This window comes from Dendropsophus ebraccatus, chromosome 2 (genome assembly GCF_027789765.1).
Source record: "Dendropsophus ebraccatus isolate aDenEbr1 chromosome 2, aDenEbr1.pat, whole genome shotgun sequence".
Classification (NCBI taxonomy): Eukaryota; Metazoa; Chordata; class Amphibia; order Anura; family Hylidae; genus Dendropsophus; species Dendropsophus ebraccatus.
In genome coordinates, this window is record NC_091455.1 from 57835280 (window position 1) to 57859903 (window position 24624).

The following is a 24624-nucleotide window of genomic DNA, read 5'->3' on the forward strand; positions in this document are numbered from 1 at the left end:
TAAATAAAAAATGTTGTAAAGGTGTAGCCTCCTGCTTAGGCTCTATGTATATTAGATATACACCGTGAAAATACTTGCAAGTACTCCAGACATAGTCACTGCACCCCACACAATTGTAAACACTACAACAACAGTGAGAATAAAGTTTTAACATGGTATTGTCGCCTGCCGAACCCCCACCACCACCACCCCCACCACCACCACCACCACCACCACCCTATGTGTTAGATGCTGCACATTTACACATCCACAAACTACAGACATTCTCATAGACTTCTGTATGTAAATCCATGCGGCTCGTACTAGGGCTTGTCAATTCTTTAGCTGCACAGAACACTTCACTAAACCGTAAAATTACAGTGTTAACAGGCCCTATAGAAATCAATAGAACTGTAAGGCCTTATTCACACGTTCCGTAATTTACGAATCCGTATTTCCGGATCCGAGTTAGTGCACATTGAAGTCTATTGGGCTATTCACACGATCAGTAGCAGAAATGGATGAAAATCAATCCGTAAAAAAAAAAGGACATGTCCTAGTGCGGACCGGGTGCGGACCCATTTTTTTTTTGCGGATCCTCTCATTGAAATCAATTGGTTACGGATTGTTTACGGATTGTAACATGTTGGCATCCGTATTTCCGCAAAAAAATGCGGATGAAGTGCATTGAAAAGCAATGAGTAGTAAAAAAATGGAATTACGGAAATACGGATGGAATACGGATGTCCAATCCGCAATTTCTCACGGGTTGTTTCAGGACCAGAAAAAAATACTGAACGTGTGCATAAGGCCTAATTTGTCCATAACTGTGGATCCACAATACGATCATGTGAATGTAGCCTAACAACACAGCCTGTGGTCTTCTTCATGGTTAGCTGAGCTTGCAACCATTGCGAACAATGAATTAACAAGGTGTTCAAGGTGGCATCCTTCATTCATATATTTCAGTCTGCTGCCCAAGATGTTGCTGACTGCTACCTCCACCAGAAGTAATGGAAGACCAGGCCTGGTTATGTAGGATATTGTGCAGCATAAGAAATAAATCCCAGTAGGACAGGCTTTTATCTAAAACCAAATATAGGTAAAAGAATGTAATATAGAACAGTGACAATCAAGGTGTGTATGAATACTGTATGAGGGCACTCCTTATCCTATATACTGTACTGTATGTAGGAGGAAAAAATGATTGATACATTAAAAATTAGCTGCCAGCTTACAGGGGTCACTCTGCTCTGCCCATGACTGGCTGGACCACCACTTCAGACCATCAGATACTTCATCAAAGGAAATTGCAGCATAGCAATTTGATCAAGGTATATTTGTTCTGCCAAAACATTGCACTTTATGCAGGATTATGGCTATATGGTTCTTCTTTGTGAAATGGATATCCTATGGACATGTTACAATATTGTGTTATACTCTTCTAGCATTAAGAAGCAACTCAGTATGATGGCCATATTACAATGACCGCCATCTTTTATGCCTTAAAAGTTGCTTTTACTTTACAGACTCGCGGCCCTTCCAGCTGTTTCCATCATGCCTGGAAAGCCAAAGTTTTAGCTGTCATTGCATGATGGGAGTTGTAGTGATGTAACAGTTGGAGGGCCACAGTTTGACACCACTGACATACCCTGTATTTAGAGGCCCTATTCTCTCTGATAACCACCACTGCTCATGCCTTATCTTCTTACTGGGATCAGTCAGAACCGCCTTTCGCTTCCCCAAAACCAGACACAGTCAATCTTGTAATTGGTAATGAAAAGCAGTGAACAGAGGAAAGTCTTGTTTGCATGCTAACAGATCTTCATGTCTTAAAATGCTCTTCTTATTCTCCTCATCTGGTTTTATTCAAAGGCTGGAACTATCCGGAATATGTTTATTTGAAATGGTTTTTATCTCACAAGACCAAAATCTTGTTTGTGTAAAAAAAAAAAAAAAAAAAAAAAAAAAAAAAAAAGATAGTGTGATCTGTGAAGGCATTGCTGAATTTAAGTTGAACAATATCTGAATTATGTGTTAGCGGAGACATCATATACTGTATCTATGCATAGTCATTATCATAGTCCTTAGGGTAATAGGTTATTTCTATAATTGTACATCAACAGCTAATACCGCAGTGTGTCCATGTCAAAATGTTTCACTTTAAATGCTACGGGCAAACATGTGGTGGTTATTTTTAGACTAAGTTGATTTGATTCCTAGAATGTTCTTTTAAACCAGTATATTACTTTACATTGTTTAGTCAAACTTCATATTTTCAGGCCAATTCACTAATATGTTAAATGGGTACTCTGGGAGGTAAAGCCCCCTCACCACCACCACCCCCAAATGTACTGTATTGTCTTGATAAAATATACAGCACCTGGGGGAAGGCTTTCCATCACTGCCATAGTGATTAGCAGTTGGCATGAGCGAATCTACAGTAGGGGTGAGGTGCTTTGTTCCTATCTGCATTCTGCTCATCAGTCTGCAGGGTTTTGAAGTCTATTCCACTCCATGGCGTTCCTCCCCAGGTGCTGAAAAAAAGTTGTATCCAATGCTGGAAAACTGGGAGAAGTTTCCGAGGACAGGATCCATCATTTCCCAGTAACATTGTGTCCTGGGATTGGTGGGGGTCCTGGTGGTTGGACCCTTGGGTAATAAGTATTCATTTTAAGGGATATACAGTACTGTGACTTTTTGTAGCCCTATTGTATGTTAAATACAATATCTATATCATAAAAATGAAAGTCTGTCTGTCTGTCCTTCTGTCTGTCTGTCTGTCTGTCCTCTATAGACTTCCAAACGCCTGAACCATTTGACCCCAAATTTGGCACACAGATACATTGGGTGCCCGGGAAGGTTATTGCGAAGGTCCCGTCCCCGCCAGATGTACAGGAGGGGAGGGGGAGGGGAAAGAGAGGCGCCCCATAGAGATGAATGGGGAAATCTCCTCACTGCAAACACAGGTGATATAATTAGCTGCAGCAGACACGGCAGTTGGAGCCTTGGCAACCAATAGGATTACTGCTTTCATTTTCACAGGGAGCAATGGTTGCTAGGGAAGCTGCCTCACAACATCCACAGTAATAACTGGTAGACCCCCTACTCCATCTATACAGTACATGTATATACAGGGCACTACAGGTATACCAAACTGTGACTGGGTAACACTGCCACACCAGACCTGACCAATACCACCAAACTGTGACTGGATAACACTGTCATACCAGACCTGACCAATACCGCCATACTGTGACTGGATAACACTGTCATATCAGACCTGACCAATACCGCCATACTGTGACTGGATAACACTGCCATACCAGACCTGACCAATACCAGCAAACTGTGACTGGGTAACACCGCCACACCAGACCTGACCAATACCGCCATACTGTGACTTGATAACACCATCATATCAGACCTGACCAATACTGCCATACTGTGACTGGATAACACCGCTATACCAGACCTGACCAATACCACCCTACCGTGACTGGATAACACCGACACACCAGACCTGACCAATACCGCCATACTGTGACTGGATAACACCGCCATACCAGACATGACCAATACCCACACACTGTGACTGAATAACACTGCCATACGGGTAAATACAACCCTACAGGTATACAGGACCCCAAAACTATACACTACAGGTGCACGGGACCTTCACAAAACTATATACTACAGGTATACAGGACCCAAAACTTTACACTACAGGTATAAAGGACCCCAAAACTATACACTACAGGTACTGTATACAGGACCTCCACCAACTATATACTTCAGGTATACAGGACCTCCACCAACTATATACTACATGTATACAGGACCCCAAAACTATACACTACAGGTATACAGGAACTCCACCAACTATATACTACAGGTATATAGGACCCCAAACTATACACTACAGGTATACAGGACCTCAAAACTATACCCTACAGGTATACAAGACCTACACCAACTCTATAATACAGGTATACAGCACCTTCACCAACTCTATACTACAAGTATACAGGACCCCAAAGCTATATACTACAGGTATACAGGAACTCCACCAGCTATATACTACAGGTATATAGGACCCCAAACTATACACTACAGGTATACAGGACCTCCACCAACTCTATACTATAGTTATACAGTACCCTCGAACTATTCACTACAGGTATACAAGACCTCCACCAATTATACACTACAGGTATCCAGGACCCTCAAACTATAAACTACAGGTATACAAGACCTCCACCAACTATACATTACAGGTATACAGCACCAACTATATAGTACAGGTATACAGGACCCCCGAACTATACAGTACAGGTATACAGGACCTTCACCAACTGTACACTGCAGGTATACAGGACCTTTCTCAACTATACACTACAGGTATACAGCCCCCCCAACTACACACTACAGGTATACAGGACCCCCCCAACTATGCACTATAGGTATACAGCCCCCCCAACTATGCACTACAGATATGCGAGACCCCTAAAAACTATACATTGTGGGTATACAGAACCCCTCCAACTATGCACTACAGGTATACACTAATTCCACTGATTAACTCAGATGAAACAATACCTTTAGCTTGGCCTCCTAGGCACCTTAGAACAAATCTAATTAACACACTGACACTTTATACCCGGGCCGCGCCGGGTACATTTTCTAGTAATAAATAAAAACTCTGAATAAATTTATGTAATAATTATAAACTCTTCCCACTTCACATCTTTTTCTTCACTTTTCAGTTACAATTCAGCCTTTATTTTAGTATAATATTACTGTGCTTCAGTGAATTCCCTCTTGTCTCTCTCTGCCTAATGTTTACATCTTAGATTTATTTCTCGGTCTAGGACTGTACATTGCCTGCAGTTGTGTTAATCATACAGTACTTCAGGCTCTCTCGTGCTGCACAGTGCCGTACCAATGAGGCTCTTGCTGAGGAGACATATAACTTGTTGATATTGCAGTGACATGGTATTAGCTGCTGATAGTTGTTTGTCAGTTCTCAAACATTTTAACTGTCCAGGCAGGAGATTGAAGTTAATATTTAGAGTATAAGCTCATGTATTTATGGCTGGACATTAACCTGCAGAGTTTATGTTGAAACTGGGGTAAAATAAATAACATAAAGCAGCAGGGCAAAGTCTGGCAATTGGTAGAATAACCTTAAAGGGTAGCAGTTCTAATATAGACCGATTTTATTTGAAAGATTGTTACATGATACATAATGATCCTTCAAGAACTCCTACTGTGCCCTAAGTCATTGTTAAATGATGGAGTCATCTGAGGCCAAAGTCACAAAAAGCGATATCTGTGTGAAAGACTATTTTCTGTACATATAGAATCTAGAGATGAGCGAACCGGGTTCGGGTTCGAGTCAATCCGAACCTGAACGTTCGGTATTTGATTAGCTGGGGCTGCTGAACTTGGATAAAGCTCTAAGGTTGTCTGGAAAACATGGATACAGCCAATGACTATATCCATGTTTTCCACATAGCCTTAGGGCTTTATCCAAGTTCAGCAGCCACCGCTAATCAAATGCCGAAAGTTCGGGTTCGGATGGACTCGAGCAATGCTCCAGGTTCGCTCATCTCTAATAGAATCTTTCCCTTACTCTTTGTATTTTTTTATTATTTTGTTTTTTTGTTTTTCATTCGTTATACACTACTCACAAAAAGTTAGGGATATTTGCCTTGCGTGTGAAGTTCATGGAAAGCATAAAATGTTCATGTTACAGTCCACGGTTGTCCCTTTGTTATGTAATTCTTACTATGTTTTGTATATGTTCCCTTGTTTATGTAGCTTCTGGTTCCTCTAGAAGACCCTGGGTACTTGGTAAAGTGATGGAAAAGGAGTACTGCCAAGCTAAAAAGGTAAATAGAATACATATGCTACCATCTTTTTCAGATCTCTCTGACCGAGCAAATCAACTCTTAGAACTGATCCTATAGTAGAACAGAAATGCTTCCTTTACATAATAGATTTTTTTTTGCCATTATTTATACTGTGAAAAAGTTGACACTTGTGTTTATTCAGTCGGATTATATCATCTGAAAGATAGATCTTCTGTTTCGATCACTCTCATAGAATGCAAATGGATTGGAAGCGCACTTGCCTAACTTCATTCACATGCCTTGTCACGTCTGTTGTGCAACTGAGAAAGAACAGGGCACTTGCAATCCCTGTTCCAGCAAATGTGAGGCTAATAGAATATCACAAGCAGTACAAGAATAATTTTTTAAACATTACTGGATGTATGTGTTATATATATATATATATATATATATATATATATATATATATATATATATATATATACACACTCACCGGCCACTTTATTAGGTACACCATGCTAGTAACGGGTTGGGACCCCCTTTTGCCTTCAGAACTGCCTCAATTCTTCGAGGCATAGATTCAACAAGGTGCTGGAAGCATTCCTCAGAGATTTTGGTCCATATTGACATGATGGCATCACACAGTTGCCGCAGATTTGTCGGCTGCACATCCATGATGCGAATCTCCCGTTCCACCACATCCCAAAGATGCTGTATTGGATTGAGATCTGGTGACTGTGGAGGCCATTGGAGTACAGTGAACTCATTGTCATGTTCAAGAAACCAGTCTGAGATGATTCTAGCTTTATGACATGGCGCATTATCCTGCTGAAAGTAGCCATCAGATGTTGGGTACATTGTGGTCATAAAGGGATGGACATGTCAGCAACAATACTCAGGTAGGCTGTGGCGTTGCAACGATGCTCAATTGGTACCAAGGGGCCCAAAGAGTGCCAAGAAAATATTCCCCACACCATGACACCACTACCACCAGCCTGAACCGTTGATACAAGGCAGGATGGATCCATGCTTTCATGTTGTTGACGCCAAATTCTGACCCTACCATCCGAATGTCGCAGCAGAAATCGAGACTCATCAGACCAGGCAACGTTTTTCCAATCTTCTACTGTCCAATTTCGATTAGCTTGTGCAAATTGTAGCCTCAGTTTCCTGTTCTTAGCTGAAAGGAGTGGCACCCGGTGTGGTCTTCTGCTGTAGCCCATCTGCCTCAAAGTTGGAGGTACTGTGCGTTCAGAGATGCTCTTCTGCCTACCTTGGTTGTAACGGTTGGCTATTTGAGTCACTGTTGCCTTTCTATCAGCTCGAACCAGTCTGCCCATTCTCCTCTGACCTCTGGCATGAACAAGGCATTTCCACCCACAGAACTGCCGCTCACTGGATGTTTTTTCTTTTTCGGACCATTCTCTGTAAACCCTAGAGATGGTTGTGCGTGAAAATCCCAGTAGATCAGCGGTTTCTGAAATACTCAGACCAGCCCTTCTGGCACCAACAACCATGCCACGTTTAAAGGCACTCAAATCACCTTTCTTCCCCATACTGATGCTCGGTTTAAACTGCAGGAGATTGTCTTGACCATGTCTACATGCCTAAATGCACTGAGTTGCCGCCATGTGATTGGCTGATTAGAAATTAAGTGGTAACGTGCAGTTGGACAGGTGTACCTAATAAAGTGGCCGGTGAGTGTATATATACTCACTGAGTGTATATATACTCACCTTACTCACTGACCCAGAAACCCCCCCCCCACACACACACACACAAAAAATGACGTTGTGTTGAGGGCCGCTCCAACTGCAGCCCGAGCACTGGGTTTCATCTCTGTGGCACAGTCAGCCAGTGAGGTCGCTATATCCTTAGCTGCCGTTAACATGCCTGCACCACTAAGATGAAACCCAGAACATGGGCTACAGTAAAAGTGGCCCTGAACAAGACATCACTGGGGTTACACCTAGGTTACACTGTCCACCAATGAAGCGATTTTAGAAAAGAAAGAAGACACAGACACATTTTATAAAGGTCGATAGATATCAAGTTACAATATTAATTGGTTCCAGGGCGACCATTGTATGTTTAAATGTTGAATCTTGAGACCAAAACTCTGGTAATTGGTTCTGAAACCCCCAAATATCATCCCAAAATAAGAGTTAATCCCTTCCCTCCTGGGCAAATTTTCATTTTTGCATTTTCGTGTTTAAAAGGCCACAGCAAGTGAGGTGTCATTTTTTGTGCCATGATGTGTACCTTCTATCGGTATCTTACTTGTGTATATGCGACTTTTTGATCGCTTTTTATTAAAAAAATTTTGGATTTAATGCGACCAAAAATGTGCAATTTTGCATGCACTTTGGAATTTTTTTACGCTTACGCCATTTACCGTGCAAGATCAGGAATGTTATAATTTAATAGTTCGGGCTATTACACATGTGACGATACCAAATTTGTTTATTTATTTTTATTTATAAAATGGGAAAATGGGGATGATTTAAACTTTTATTAGGGGAGGGGCTTTTATATTTTTTATATTTATATTAAAAACTTTTTTTTTCACATACATTAATTAGAAGCCCCCTGGGGGACTTCTATATACACAGTACTGATCTCATATTGAGATCAATGCTGTGTATATAATAGAGCACCGATCCATCAGATCGGTGCTCTATTATAATGGTCTGCTGCAGACCATATCTAGACACCAGGGAAGTAGCTGAAAAGGATAGTTAGATGCAGCTGGATGTAATCATTTTTATAGTCCTGTACAGTTCACACAGGATCCCAGAAAAATAAAATGAAGTTGTCATGTGTTGCCCAAAGGAGAAACTCATCCCGGCACAGATAAAGAGCAGTCCAGAACATGTAGTATCACACTGTACAGTAGGGAAGAGATACTAGACACACACAGCAGTACAGGACATGTATGGTTTGATACTACATGTCCTGTACTGCTGTGTGTCTAGTATCTCCTCTACAGTATAGTGTGATGATACATGTCCTGTACTGCCGTGTGTGTCTAGTATCACACTATACTGTAGAGGAGATACTAGACACACAGCTGTACAGGACATGTAGTATCACACTGTACTGTAGAGAGGTGCTACTAGACAGCCAATCAGTGCAGGCTTTAACAGAAAATGGCCACTTTAATTGGTCTATCATCTTGTTGTTCGCATTTTGCACAGATCTTTACTGTAGCATTGTATGTTGAGCCTGATCTAAAGTTATTATGGTCCAGAAAGGACCATTATATGTTGAAAATATTGTAACCTGAGGCCATTGTAAGTTAAGGGACCACTGTATATTGATTGTGCTGTATCTGTCCTATAATACTTGTCAAGTTAAATATTTTTGCAAATTCATTCAGCAAACTTGTCTCCTGATATCCTGCTCTTTCTTTTCCATTGTTGACAGTTCGTTGTGTAGGTTACCAATCCACCACTTTACTCTAAAAGCAGTGCTCTTCCTACATTATAGCTATATTTACACCAACCAGACCACTAATTTTAGAGCAGAGCAGTGGTTGGTAACCCAGACGAGCTGTCAACAAGTGGAAGGAAAAAGCGGCATATCAGGAGAAGGAGGCAAGTTTGCAAAATTAATGTATTTGCAAAAATATTTATCTTGATGAGCCTTACAGGTATAACTATTTTATTTGTGATTGAAATATCCATTTAAGCAGCCCTACAGATCCTTAAACAGTCACTGTGTCACCCTTTACAGCTGCTATTCAATGTAAAGATATAAAATAGTAACTGTTTTTTTGTTTTGTTTTGTTTTTTTAGCAAAGTTTCATTACAACATCTAAATTAAATATTTTTTCCCCTTTGGAATAAGCCCTTTAACTTTCTTTAAATGACCTGTTAAACTGTGTTTAGGGTGCCTTCACACCTACCGGATCCGCTGCAGATCTCACTTCTGCGGATTCGCAGCGAGATCAGCTGCGGATCCAGTATCAATTCACCCCTATGATAGCTCATACTCGCAGCGGGATTGACATCCCGCTGTGAATATGTGCTTTAGCCCCCTGCTGTCCGCGGGCTGCAGGATGCGGCCGGGGATGGGGGGATGCGACGGCGGGGCTGCGGACAGCGGGACTTTAATGCACATATTCACAGCGGGATGTCAATCCCGCTGCAAGTACGTGCTATCATAGGGGTGAATGGTACCGGATCCACAGCGGTTCTCGCTACGAATCCGCAGAAGTGAGACCCGCTGCGGATCCGGTAGGTGTGAAGGCACCCTTACATTGGAATAATAGTTCCTCTGATTGATAGTCATGTGATTGATGATATGTCAATGTTTTGAAGTTCTGAGTTACCCATACTAATTGTGCGAACAAGTGGGGAAAATATTGTGCTGCAGTGCATCTGCTCTGTGTCAGTCGGGCTTCATAGACTTACATTAGAAGCCCAACTCATCATGTGACACAGAGCCAGGAGAGGATTGTGCTTAGCATGGCCTTCTTGTGGCTCATTCTCACGATTGGTACGGGTCTGAACACTAAGACACTGACTGATCAAAACTTTTGACATGTCTCTATGACATGTCAAAAGTTTTTTTTAAATGACAGGCACACTTTAAAATGGGTCCCCTGAGTGTTTTTTTTTTTTTTGGCAAAAACACTGCTGCTTGCTGTACTACTATTGCCAGTGCAAAAGAAGGTGGGGAAAATTGACCCTAGCAATATTGTACCTGTTCTAATGTAAATAGTGGTTAGAAACTAATATTTATCCGTATTCTTTTGTTTCAGGCTCAAAACAGATTTAAAGTTCCCCTGGGTACAAAATTTTATCGTGTGAAAGCTGTGCCATGGAACAAGAAGGTCTAGACTGCTCACCTCCATTACTGTCACACACTTATACCCTGGCTTGTTTTATCCACATGTATCCATAGCCTAAACAGCTGCTCATCCTTTTTCTATAAAGATTAGAGTTCAGGTCCTTTATGGTGTTGTATAATGATTTCTTTTCCAGGATTTATGTTTTAGAAATGTAAATCTTACATGAGAGGGTTCTGCATATCTGCCCATGTTTTCTTTCATCCAAACTATTTAGAAATGTGGACCAAGACCAGTTTGTTCTTTCAAAGGGCAGGTAATATGGATTAAGTTTTTTTTTTTCAGCCATACTTTCTGCCTGATAAATATAAATTAGCTTGTACTTAGATGTTAAATGTTAGTTACCATAATTACCAGCAATTGTCTCTTTGTGAAACACATTTATCTAAAGTACTGGCACTCTTCAACACGTCCTTTATAACCTGTGTAAATTTTACAACAAAGGGGAGTGTGTATGGCATGCAGATAATCACCATTTTATTTACTATGAGTTTGCCTCAGTAAAAAAAAAAAAAAAAAAAATTAAAAACTATAAAATATAAAAAAAAAGGAAAAAAGTATGATATATTAGAATTTGTCTGTTTACCTAAAATCATAAAAAAAAAGAAAAAATAATTTTATTGGCTGGTCAATGCAGCTTTCCAATGCACTTTTGGTTGATTTCTTTAGGACATTTTGAAGGGAAGAATGTATACAGCACTACATGGCATAAACCATGCTAAAGCAACCCCAGCCATATTGAAATCCTTTGTTATGTTAAATAGATCATATTGATAAAATTGTATTTTATGGTTGAACTTCATTGTACATTAACCATACTCAAGTAACAAATTATTGTATTGCAAAGACATGTAGAGTTTTAAAACAATAAAGATTTAAAACTGTAAATGTTTGAAAATCTGTCTTTTAAAAAAATATGTATACTGTACATAAAATAAAACACAATATTATTGTGCATAATTTTATTCATGCATCTTAAGTTATGTGAAATGTTATGCTCTAGTAATGTTTTCCAATAAAACAAGGGAAAAATTGTGTTTTTTTTTTTTTGTTTACTAATTATATGTTACTTACGGGTAACTACTCCCACAGGTTACTGAATTGATTCCTTATTTCTAACAGGTTACAAGATTAAATTTGTTTAATTTATGTATATGGGTTGGTGGTAGGAGAGATGACATTGCAAGCGGTATTTCAGTTATTAGGGGGGGGGGACTCACTAGCATTCAAAAAAGCGTTATGGAGCTATAACCATATGAAGTGAGACAGGTCAGATTTTGGAAATATAGATTGGTCTTTAAGGCTCAAACTAGCTGCAACAAGAAGGGGTTAATGGGAACCTGTCATTCTGGCACCCGGGACAGATCCCACCCAACCTCCCAGTAGAGCCCCCAATATTTACCCTCTGCCTGCCAGTCCTCTGCGCACTCAGTATGAAATTGAAAAGAAATGAGTCCGATACCCATAGGAAATCGCTGCTCCAGCGGCAGGAGGGGAAAAGTATTGAGGCTCTATCGGGCGATCAGGTAGGTTTTGCCCCAGGTGACAGGTTCCTTTGAAAAGACAACAGTTTACTTGAATATTTTACTTGGGTTTCAGCAGTCAGCTTAAAGGGGTAGTGCGGCGTTAATAAATTATTCACAGAATAACACACATTACAAAGTTATACAACTTTGTAATGTATGTTATGTCTGTGAATCGCCCCCTTCCCGTGTCCCACCACCCCCGCCCGTGTACCCGGAAGTGTGTGGTGCATTATACATTACCTGATCCGTGTCGAGGGCCGTCCGCCATTTTGTGCCAAACGTCATCTTCAGACGCACGGCCGAATCCATGCCGCCGCCCCCCCTCCGCCGCGTCAGCAGCCGCTCAACCGCGATTGGCTGAGCATAACTGTGCTCAGCCAATCGCGGGAAGGGGGCGATTCACAGACATAACATACATTACAAAGTTGCATAACTTTGTAATGTGTGTTATTCTGTGAATAATTTTTTAGCGCTGCACTACCCCTTTAAGGGTTTCTCAGAAATTCAGTGTTACAAGTATAGACAAGTAAGTGGGAATTTAAAACCAGCTCTGAGGGGGGGCGGGACGAGATGTTGGAGTGAGCGGACGTGTGCTCTGAAGCTCCGCCGGGGGAACGGCTGCTTTCAGGAGATAATTTGCCTCCACATCCTTTCAAGTGCTCCAGTTATGTCCGGGAGAGGCTCTAGGACCTTATCCAGCTCCGCAGGACCACCGCATGCGGGTCTGTTAGACGCTTTTCTGGCCGGTGATGGAGCGGGGATGAAATCCAAGATGGCGCCGACATCGCAGCGTGCGCCGAGTCACACAGGCACATCGCCCTCCTCACCGGCACACAGGTCAGGGGGAAGCAGAGGCAGCAGGCACTGCCAAGGGACCCCCTCCAGCCACAGCCATGCGGTCCTACTCAGTGCCTCTCCCCACTACTCCATTCCCACCTGCACTAGGGGACACAACACCCACTGTCAGAGCGCCCCTGCCACAGAGACAACACGGTCCCTCCAAAAGCACACCAGTTACTCATCCTACCAGGCCCCTCTCTCCATTGCCTAACTGGTTCATCCATGATCCTGGGGAGGGCCCCCACATGTCTACACACGCGCACCCCACTACTGCCCACATTGATTCCTGGTGGTCTAACAGATTGTCAGCATCTGACCAGGAGGACTCTGCTATATCTCAACCACCCACTGATCAATGGCACCAATGCCTCCAGAATATCCCTACTAAAGAGGACTTTAAAGCTCTCATTCAGGAGGTGCGTGAGGCATGCAGGGCCGAAATAGCCACGGTCAGACAAGATCTGCAGCACATTGCTCAAAGGGTGGACAGTATTGAGGAAGAACATGATTCCACTAGGGCATATGTGGCTGACCTTCAAGCAACGGTAGCTGATCAACACGAAGCCCTATGTGATTATCAGCGCCACCTAGAAGACCTCGACAATCGAGGCAGAAGGCATAACATAAGAATTAGAGGCCTCCCTGAGGCAGATGGAGAGGAAGATCTGCGATTGACTCTCAACTCGCTCTTTAACATGATCATATCTGCTCCCCCTGACCATACAGTGCAATTGGACTGTGCACACAGAGCTTTGCGTCCTAAGGATAGATCATCTCAACCGAGAGATATTATTTGCTGCTTGACAGACTATATGCTCAAAGAGACTATAATGGCTGAGGCACGTTACCTGAAGCAGATTGAGTTCAATGACGCTCAAATACAACTGATGCCAGACCTGCTGGACTGTCCTTTATCTTTTCTTTTGTTTTTTAGGGACCCTCACTCACTGGACTTAGCGTAATGTGTTCCTAGTTACATGAGGGCTCTCTAGATGGTTTGAATTATCGTCTACATACTCCCCTGTCATAATTTTAATCTACATATATGCTGGTTAGTTCAGGCGTTCCCCCGGCGCCACAGTTTATTGCCACACCTTATTTGTCTCACCTGATATTGGTGTTATCCCCTTTTTTTGCTGCTAGGGTTACCTATTTTTCTTCTGAATTGAAGAGGGTACCTGTTACTGCTAAATCATCTTCAGATTAGCTCTGTGATATTTTAATGGGACTCGGCAGGGACAAAAACAGAAGCCCTCTTACTTAATCTTCCAAAGGCTCTGGTGGACAATCTTAAGACATCATACCCCTATACGTGGAGGTCTATGTCCCTTAGGTACTTAGGCACTAATATCACTGCCTCATATATGACTTTATATAAACATAACTTTCTCCCCTTATTTAAAGACATATCTTCCTTACTCTCCAAATGGGCCGCGCTCCCTCTCTCCCTCATAGGCCGGATTACAGCGATAAAAATGTCCATTTTGCCAAAATTCTCTACTTGCTAGAAACGCTTCCGGTCCCTGTCCCTAAATTGGCTTTCAAAGACCTGCAGTCTAAATTTTTTCGATTCATATGGAATAAAGGACACCATAGAATACCAGTTTCAGTAATGTTGTCTAAAACTTTTAGGGGTGGCATGGGGGTTCCCGACCTGTATCGCTACTATTTAGCAGTTCATCTTCGCAGAATACCATCATGGACGGCCCTCCAGGCCTTCTCTAGGTGGTTTGAAATAGAAAAGTTGTGGATTGCCCCAATCCACCCAGGGATTTTGATATGGTCCCCACAAGGAGTGAGCGGTAGTCTTTCACTGTTGGGCCCTATGAAACTGACTAAAGAAATCTGGACTGCGGCTAACAAGCTATATCCTTTAAAATCATTCCGTACTTCTCTGATCCCCATCCTTTACAATCCTTCTATCCCTAAGAATATGATTAGTTCCATGATACGCCCATGGCAATCAGCTAAACTATTTCACCTAGCAGACATAGTGGATGTGTTTCAGAGAAAATTCCTACCCTTTCCTAAATTACAAGAAAGATACACATTGCCATCTCAGGCCCACCCTTTCTATGTAGCACTCTTCCGCTGGGTAGAATCCCTTTATGGCCCCGAACCAGCATCCAAACCCACCCCTTTTGAGTGGCTTTGTAAATGTGCAGTGTCCACCAGGGGTCTGATTTCCGATATTTATAGTTTTCTAGCACCCCCTTTAGACTCCCCCACTGCTCGACATGGCTACATGACTAAATGGGAGTCCTAGCTTGGTAGAACATTGCCTATCGAGACCTGGCAAATTGTCTGGTCTAAAGCAGCTAAATCCTCGTCCTGTGTGTCGTTTAAAGAAAACCAATATAAGCTCCTACTCTTCTGGTACCATACGCCTGACCTATTGCACCGCATCTTCCCACAAGTTTCGGAAGTATGTTGGTGCTTCTCTCGCGACAGGGGGACCCTCTTTCACATATTTTGGGATTGCCATCTATTACAAGACTACTGGCGGATGGTGAGAGATCTTATACGCTGAATCCTTTCGGTGGACATTCCACTAGATGCCAGTCATTACCTGCTTAATTTGCCCCCGAAATCGATGAGAAAACATCCAGATAAATTACTGCTACATATACTTACTGCAGCAAAATGCCTAGTAGCGGTCAACTGGAAATCCTCGACCCCCCCGTCCCAAGAGCAATTGCTGAGTAGAATAGCGGATGTTAGGCGTATGGAATACCTCTCAGCTGTCAATAACTCAGGAGTAGACAAATCCTGTCTGATACCTGTTGTTCTCTAGGTTCTTTTTTCCTCCATGGATGGTTTCTCCATATTTTTAGTTGTAGGATGTTTATGTACCTTTAAGGGTTGGAGTCCGGAATACTCAGGGGCAACTTACTCTTATAAAAAGCCTCTCATTCCTCTTAGTACTACTTACAGTTAGGCCTGTAGGAGTGACTAGCTAGGCCCTTTATAGTTTATTCAAGTTAAGAGGAATGGCGGACTTCTCTTTTCCTTGGCATGTACAGAACTACTACTGATTTCCGGTCTGCTGATCATAACTGTGATATGTATATGCCCCATGATGTATGAGGACTCTGTATGTTCCATGTTTTTGTCTGATATTGTAAAAACTTTAAAACTGAAAAATAAACAGTTAAAAAAACAAACAAAAAAAAAACAGCTTTGATACTTCACTATATAGATTAGTATTATTCTAATACAGCTCCAACACACAATGTATTTACCAGTGACATTATAACAGATTAATTCACTTATACACATTGAACCCATCGGCCCAGATTTATTAATTTACCTAAAACTGGTTTTGCCTGTATGTAAAACCCCTTTAGTTTTTTAGAATATTCCAGCCTGTTGCAGTGGAAGGACTTCAAATAGATCGAGATTTATTGCATTTAAAAAAAAATAAAAAATTGATTGCATTCTTTTTGAAAAATAGAAAAAAAAGTCCTTGATGTAAGTCTAAAGAATTCATTTGTTGGGAAAGGTCAACTCAAAGTTAGTGATTGCATGGGAGCATAGAGCATCTGTTGCTTTGCTTTAAGTGTTTTAGGTAACCCTCCATCATTCACTTGTCTTGTGCCAATCTCTTGCTGAAGGACTTGGCCTTTCTTTCCACTTCTAATGTGTTCTGTTCATGTCTTAAGTGTGAACTTCAGTTAGAGGGTATCTATTATAATTGAGAGTTCATGTGTAGACTATTACCAATATAACACGCCATATTTGTGGGTTAGCACAATGTTATGGGTGTATTTTTATATGAATAGATGTCCCTGTGTGCTTATAATGTTTGCATTCTAACCAGTAACCAAATCACCCTTAATATGTTCTAAAGTGGCGATAAATCTGGGCCCTTGTCTCATTTCGTTTTACATGCCCCAGCACTATTCTGCTCAGCTCAGCAGTTGTTCTTGAATACTGGCACCACCAACAAAGAGTTTCTATTACTAATAAGATTCTAAGCATGGAATTGTCCTGCACACTGAACATCCCGCCTTGCGCTACTCTGCTACCGTGCTTCCCCTAAAATAAGACCGTGTCTTATATAAATTTTTGCTCCCAAAGAGCCACTATGTCTTATTTTCAGGGGATGTCATATTTTTCAATAAAGAAGAATTCACACTTATTGTTGAACCAAAAAAAAAAGAACAATTATATACTGTACAATAGTTGCCATCACAAACCAGCATAACCAGACAAAACCCTGGTGGCAGCAATGACTTTAGATTTGCCGGGTGCCTTATTTAAAGCTATCCTGTAAATCTTCCACTATGCCTTATTTTTGGAGGATGTCTTATTTTCAGGGAAACAGGGTAATTGTGTACAGGATGCTTTATGTGCGTCTGGTTTGGTAGATCAATTGTATTATGATTCACTGCTTCTAGATGAAGAACAAGGTTTTTATTTAACTTAAGTATATTTAAGCATTCTATAAAATTAATGTTGTGTCAACCTATGAATAGTTTTTTTTCATAGGTAATTGGCTATTTCTTAACTAATCAATACATATTGCTTTTATATCTGTTGTAAAGACCTATGACCAACCTTCAGCAGCGGTAGGATCATTTTGTTGTCTTTATTAAAGTAAGAAAAAAAAGGCCACATAGTTTTTATGTTTATATGTACTTTATATATTTACTACAATCTACATAATTTTTCTTCTCCCTTTAGAAATGAACACTAGATAATGTGTTCAATGAAAATCTTTTACCGGAGAATGAAAATTATGATACAGTTGTACAAAAAATACACTGAAGAACAATACAAAGGAGAAGTACAGATGTACAGTTGGTCAACATTATTGGCACCTCTGAATATTAAGTACATATGTACATACATGCAGTAGGGGAAATAAGTATTTGATACACTGCCGATGTTGCCAGTTTTCTCATCTACAAAAAAAAAAGGAAGAGGTCTGTAATTTTTGTCGGTACATTTCAACTGTGAGAAACAATCTGTAAAAAGCTGTCTTCAGGAGACTGGACCTGAATTTCTGGTAAGTATAGCTTTGTTTTACAACATGATGAAAAAAAAAAACAAAAAAACATGACTTTTATTAATTTGGAGCCGTCATCATGGAGTTAATGGTTACTGTGTTTAAAACAAAGGACATAATCTGACTAACCAGTTGATTATGTTTCAATGTTTTTATTGGTTTTAAGACAACAAGAGAAATAAGTGTCAGACAGTGCAAAAACTATTTTTACAATCATGGGTTGAACAGGAAGTGAGAAGTAAGAAAGAAGTAAGAGGTCCAACCTTGCCCTCCTGACTAAAATGTAGGTAACAAAGTGGTAAATAAGCAGTGGTACATGTCAAGTACACAAAGTACAAGTTAATACAGGTGGATGAGGTGGTTCACGCCATTTTAAAGAAAGTAGAAGTGGGCGGGGGGGGGGGGGGGAGGAGATCGTGGCTGATTTGAAAGTCACTGTTTGGGGGCCCGTATTTTTCTGCCAAATAGGTGAATTGGAGGGATGCTGAGGCATCATACAGATCCTTTATTGTCGTCACACCTTTATATCTCCAATGGGATAAATGCAGCGATAGAATAGCAGTTTCTAGTATCTCTATAGGGAAAGTGTCTAGAGGTAATGTCTGGTTTTGTGGGGAGGATTTTAAGAGCAAGTCCCATGCACAGTCTGTCGCTCCAGTTGTTAGAACTTTGGGTGAAGGTCTGGTGAAGGCTCCTAGTTTGGCGAGCATACGTGATCTAAGGGATGGAAGGCCGTCTATTATAGATTCTATTTCTACCCAAGTTTTGTCTGAGTGTGTGTTACTAACCTGTTGATTAATCAAAAATCACATGCACCTGTCCCCTCCTTGTCTGCACTCATATCACTTTCATTAGCTTATTAATAGAGGCTTTGATGCTTTAAACAGTTAGTGTTATTTCCTGTTCGAAGAATTTTCCAGAATTTGGTGAAAATAGAAAAACTTATAACAAAGCACTACAAAAGTTGCTTTTAGAACATGAGACAGAACATGAATGAAACATGGATAAAAGCCAAGAAAGACCCACTGGGATAAAGAATGCCATAAATAAAGTACACTTTTGCAAAAGTTGCGTAGATAAACCACAAAAATATATACATGTATATATTAGCTGACAGATACAAGAAGCCCACAGATGGCTACAAAAACATTTGGAGGCTTTCACTGTTGCCAAAGATTGTGTGATTAAGTGTTAGGGAATGGTGCCTTTAACCTTTCCATTGTCATGTACTTTGAATAGTCTTCATTTATTTTTAGAGGTTTCTGTAGAAAATTTATATCACACTCCTGTATTTGTCAGGTGCTTAGTGGAAATAGGTTCCTCAACCTCAAGTTGTATAGTAAAAAATACCATGGCACTCTTAGAGATTGCAGTTAAAGGCATACGCAATATTTTTGGTTAGTATTCAGCAATCAAAACCAGGAGTGGATTGAAAACAAGTACCGAATTTGCAGCGGATTTCATGCTGTGAATTGCAAGCGAAATCCGCAGCAAATACTTGTACTGTGAAGTTTAATGGGGTTAAATTCCGCTGCGAGTATGTAACGCCGGCCTCACTGCAATCACTGATTGGCTGAGCGGGACCGACGGGAGCCTCACATGCAGCCATGGCGCCAAGCAGGTAATGTATGCTGCGGCGGGGGTTAAAGGGACATTTCCCAGTAGTCTTTACTAGAGATTATCAAACAACGCTAATGTTCAGGTTTGTACGAACTTGAACCATCGGTATTTGACTCCCACAGTCTTTCCGTTCTGTGGGGAAGGTGGAGACAGCCTGAGTCCCGCTTGGAAAACAGAAGTACAACCTATGGCCCAGGCTGTATTCATGTTTTCTAGGCGGGACTCGGGCTGTCTCCACCTTCCACACGGAATGGGAAGACTGCGGGAGTCAAATACTGATGGTTCGAGTTCTTACGAACCTGAACATTAGCGTTGTTCGAACATCTCTAGTCTTTATGGTGCATGGTCAGGACTAGAGATGAGCGAATATACAGTAAGGACGAAGCAAAGCGCTTAGTCCCTATCTGTATTCCGCTCATTGGGCTGTGGCGCTTTGAAGTGTGCTCCACGCCACTCCTTCCCAGGTGCTTGAAAAAAGATGCATCCGATCCTTGGAAACTGGGAGAAGATTCCCAGGACGGGATCCATCTTTTCCCAGCACCTGGGAAGGAGCAGCACGAAGTGGAGCACACTTTAAAGCGCCACAGCCCGATGAGTGGAATACAGATAGGGACGAAGCGCTTCGCTTCGTCCTTACTGTATATTCGCTCATCTCTACTCAGGACATCCTTCTTCTCCCACCCCATAACCCTGCCCCCTTCTGCCCATAATCTGACCCAGGGGCATGCCTCACCTCTTTCCGCCTACACCCACCCCTTTTCTGTCCCCCTGTCATGTCTGCATCCTAAGTCTGTGCTCAGCAAACAAACTGAATGTGAGACATTAATCATGTGGTGTTTGTCGCCTGAGGAGGGAGGAGCAAGAAACAGAGTAGATTATAATAGAAAATTATTTTCCCTATCAGGAGTTCCCTTTTAAGCAGGAAAATAGACTGTTTTTAACTGGCCAGCAATGAATCCTGATTTCAATCGACAAGAAAATTTTTGGAGAGAGATTAAATACATTACTGGGAAAAAAAAAATGAAAACATTTAATAGCTTTCAGGAATTTCAGTGGAAAAGTGAAGAAAAAAAAAAACAATAGCAGACAGATACAAGAAGGCAACAAAACTACAAAAACATTTTGAGGCTGTCACTGTTACCAAAGGTTGTGTGATAACGTATCCTTCTTCGGATATGTACTGTGCCTATTCTTCATTTCCTTTTAGAAATAACTGTGCATGTTGACGGGTCAGTTTTTTGTTCTACATATTTGTATTCATCTAATTTAAGAATGAACAAAGTCGGTACAACTCTACTTATTTCTGAAGATAGTGGCTTTTTCATGCTGCACACAATAACACAACTGAGAATTAAATTCTAATCATAATTACTAGAGATGATCGAACATCGGAAAATCTTAGGTTCGATCGAACTCGCACCTTGTCGAACCATCTGCATTCGAGTGCGATCGAACCTAACTTTTTCAGGTCTTCTATCATCTCTAATCATAATTACGAGTATCCATATAATGAGAATGGGGCTCCAGGGGACTATAGGCTCTACCGTAACCTGCCTTGATTATGATGCTTTTTCTCCACCACTGTCTAGATTCTAATGTAATAGGGCATCCCTTAGGACCCTATTACATGGAACGATTATTGTGCGAAAACAATATGTAGGCAACGATCGAAAAATTGTTCGCGTGTCATTGATCGCATATTTTAAGTGGACCATAAAATCATTGTTAATCATTCGTTAAATGTTCACAAAATATTTGCTAAATGTACACATTGCTCGTTCTTTTTCTAGGATCAGGAGGAGTAAACGATCATAGTAACAATAGTAACTAACGACTATCATTCTATGTGTTATGGTGAACGATTTCAGGTCTTTCCCAAAAGCTCTCGTTTGCAATTGGCAATCATTAAAAATCTTTGTCTAATACCTGATACCTTTGCTGCCATGTCAGAGTTTAGCTATGAATATTATTATATAAAACTTTACTTAGCACTGTATGTAAATTTTAATTAATCCCTTCAGAAATCCACATATATGTATATATATATATATATATATATGTATGTTCCTACTGCATATGTACTCTGTGCAGTAGGAATGTATATATGCGTTCCTGGCTGAAGGGCCTGCTGATGTGTGTTGGACCTCTGCAGTGAGAGCGGTCCCCCCAGTTGCCTCTCATTAACCCCTTAAACGCCGCTATCTATAGCGATCGGGGCATTTAAGGTACTCAGTGAGTCTGCTCTCAGGCTGGCTCTATGCATAGATCGCCGATAACACTGATCTATGCTATGCTATGACATAGCAAAGATCAGTACATGCAATTTAATGATTGCATGTTTTACTGTAAAATAAAAGTGTAAAAAAAGTGTAATAAAAAAATAAGTTGTTAAAAGTATTAAAAAAAAACCTATAAACACCCCTCCCAATAAAGGTTTAACCCCTTCCCCCAATATGACGTCCAGGGACGTCATGAAAAGCAGTGGCAGAATGCATCATGACGTCCCTGGACGTCATGCTTTCCCTGCCTCCCCCCTCTGTCCCTGGGTGAGATCGGGCAGCAGGAGGAGGCTGTGTCACACAGCATCCTCCTGCTGCCACTGCCCGGAGGGGAGCCGCGCTCCCCCCCGGGCAGTTAACCCCATAAACGCCGCGGTCAATGCGACCGCAGCGTCTATGGGGAGATTCAGTGTCCCCCGCCGATCGGGCGGCGGGGGGAGGCTGCAGAACGCTGCCTCCCCCCACCGCCACTCAGTCTGTGTCCCCCGGCCCCCTCCCCTCGTCCTCCGATACCGGCGGATCGCCGCTACTACCTCTTTAGCGGCGATCCGCCGGTACCGGGCATTACCGGCGCCGCCGATAGTTTTCATCTCCCCCCACCGTGAATCCACGGTGGGGGGAGATGAAAAATGTCCCCTCAGACCCCAGATCAGCCCCCCGATCACCCTCCCCGGGCGGCCATCAGATCCAAGATGGCCGCCCCCATCCCTGCTAACAAACGATGTTTGTTGGCAGGGATGGAAATGAATAAGTGATCAAAGCCCCATGCTCTCCGCCACCGGAGGTAGCGGAGAGCATGGGGCAGTGATCGGGGACCCCCCCGTGTGGTCCCGGAGCAGGCGATCGGCGGTATATACTATATACCGCCGATCGCCTGTTCCCAGTGCTGATCAGCACTTTTTATCCCCTGTCACCATAAATCATTGGTGACAGGGGATAAAAAGTGTCACCGTGCCCCCCCCCAAGTCGCCCCCCACCCCCCCAGTCACCCCCGTCCCCCAGTCACCCCCCCTTCCGCACATACGTTACCTGATCCACGGAGCTCCGTCCTCCTCGACGTCCAGGCTGATTCTGAAGTGCGCATGCGCTCCAGAATCAGTTAGCTCTGAAAATTTAAAGTGACAGAGACCAATTTGGTCTCTGTCACTGAACTATGATTACTGTGATAGAAAATATCACAGTAATCATAGTAATACAGTGAAAATTAGTGTATAAAGTACAAAAAGTGAAAAACATACAAAAAAATAAAACACACACTTTTTATTATAGTAATAATTGCAGTTTACTCCCAGATTACCCCTAGCCCCCCCAAATTACCCGTAACCACCGCAGGTTGCCCATATCCGCCCCAGATTGCCCGTATCCACCCCAGATTGCCCGTATCCACCCCAGATTGCCCGTAATCACCGCACGTTGCCTATAACCACCGCACGTTGCCCATAACCACCGCACGCTGCCCATAACCACCGCACGTTGCCACTAACCACCGCATGTTGCCACTAACCACCGCATGTTGCCACTAACCACCGCATGTTGCCACTAACCACCGGACTTTGCCTATAACCACCGCATGTTGCCTATAACCACCACATGTTGCCTATAACCACCGCATGTTGCCCATAACCACCGCACGTTGCCCATAACCACCGCACGTTGCCACTAACCACCGCACGTTGCCCATAACCACCGCACGTTGCCACTAACCACCGCACGTTGCCACTAACCACCGCACGTTGCCACTAACCACTGCACGTTGCCTATAACCACCGGACATTGCCTATAACCACCGCATGTTGCCTATAACCACCGCATGTTGCCTATAACCACCGCATGTTGCCTATAACCACCGCACGTTGCCCATAACCACCGCACGTTGCCTGTAACCACCCCAAATTGCCAGTGAGCCCCTCCAGATGGTCCGTAATCAGCCCCGATTGCCCGTAACCCCGCATATTGCACGTAACCACCGCACGTTGCCTCTAACCACTGCACGTTGCCTCTAACTCACACACGTTGCCAGTGACCCCCTCCAGATTGCCGTAACCACCCAAAATTACATGTACCCACCCCTGATTACCTATAAGCACTTTCGTTTATCCGTAACCACCCCAGATTGTCTGTAACCACCCCATGTTGCCCGTAACCACCGCAGATTGTCTGTAACCCCCCCAGGTTGCCCCTAATCACATGTAATTCCCCCCAGATTGCCTCTGACCACCGCACGTTGCCTCTGACCACCGCACGTTGCCTCTGACCACCGCAAGTTGCCCCTGACCACCGCACGTTGCCCCCGACCACCGCACGTTGCCCCCGACCACCTCACGTTGCCCCCGACCACCGCACGTTGCCTCTGACCACCGCACGTTGCCCCCGACCACCGCACGTTGCCCCCGACCACCTCACGTTGCCCCCGACCACCGCACGTTGCCTCTGACCACCGCACGTTGCCTCTGACCACCGCACGTTGCCTCTGACCACCGCACGTTGCCTCTGACCACCGCACGTTGCCTCTGACCACCGCACGTTGCCCCCGACCACCGCACGTTGCCCCCGACCACCGCACGTTACAGGTTCCCATCCCAGATTACCTATAAGCACTTCAGTTTATCCGTAACCACCCCAGGTTGCCCGTTACCACCCCACGTTGCCCGTTACCACCCCA

At 42.7% G+C, this 24624-nt stretch overlaps 1 protein-coding gene and 1 long non-coding RNA gene across 3 annotated transcripts in view; one reads left to right on the forward strand and one right to left on the reverse strand.

Moving 5' to 3' along the window:
- The window catches only part of RB1CC1 (RB1 inducible coiled-coil 1), a 95229-nt gene extending 83511 nt beyond the window's left edge, over positions 1–11718 (forward strand). For both annotated transcript variants that reach the window (XM_069957590.1, XM_069957591.1), the window contains exons 22-23: positions 5803–5873; positions 10600–11718. In XM_069957590.1, coding sequence (XP_069813691.1) covers positions 5803–5873; positions 10600–10677 — 149 coding nt within the window. In that variant the 3' untranslated portion in view covers positions 10678–11718. The remainder of the gene's footprint in view (positions 1–5802; positions 5874–10599) is intronic.
- A 6064-nt stretch (positions 11719–17782) lies between these two features.
- The window catches only part of LOC138784461 (uncharacterized), a 73818-nt gene continuing 66976 nt past the window's right edge, over positions 17783–24624 (reverse strand). Inside the window, exon 4 of the long non-coding RNA XR_011361845.1 lies at positions 17783–17959. This is a non-coding gene — a long non-coding RNA (uncharacterized lncRNA). The remainder of the gene's footprint in view (positions 17960–24624) is intronic.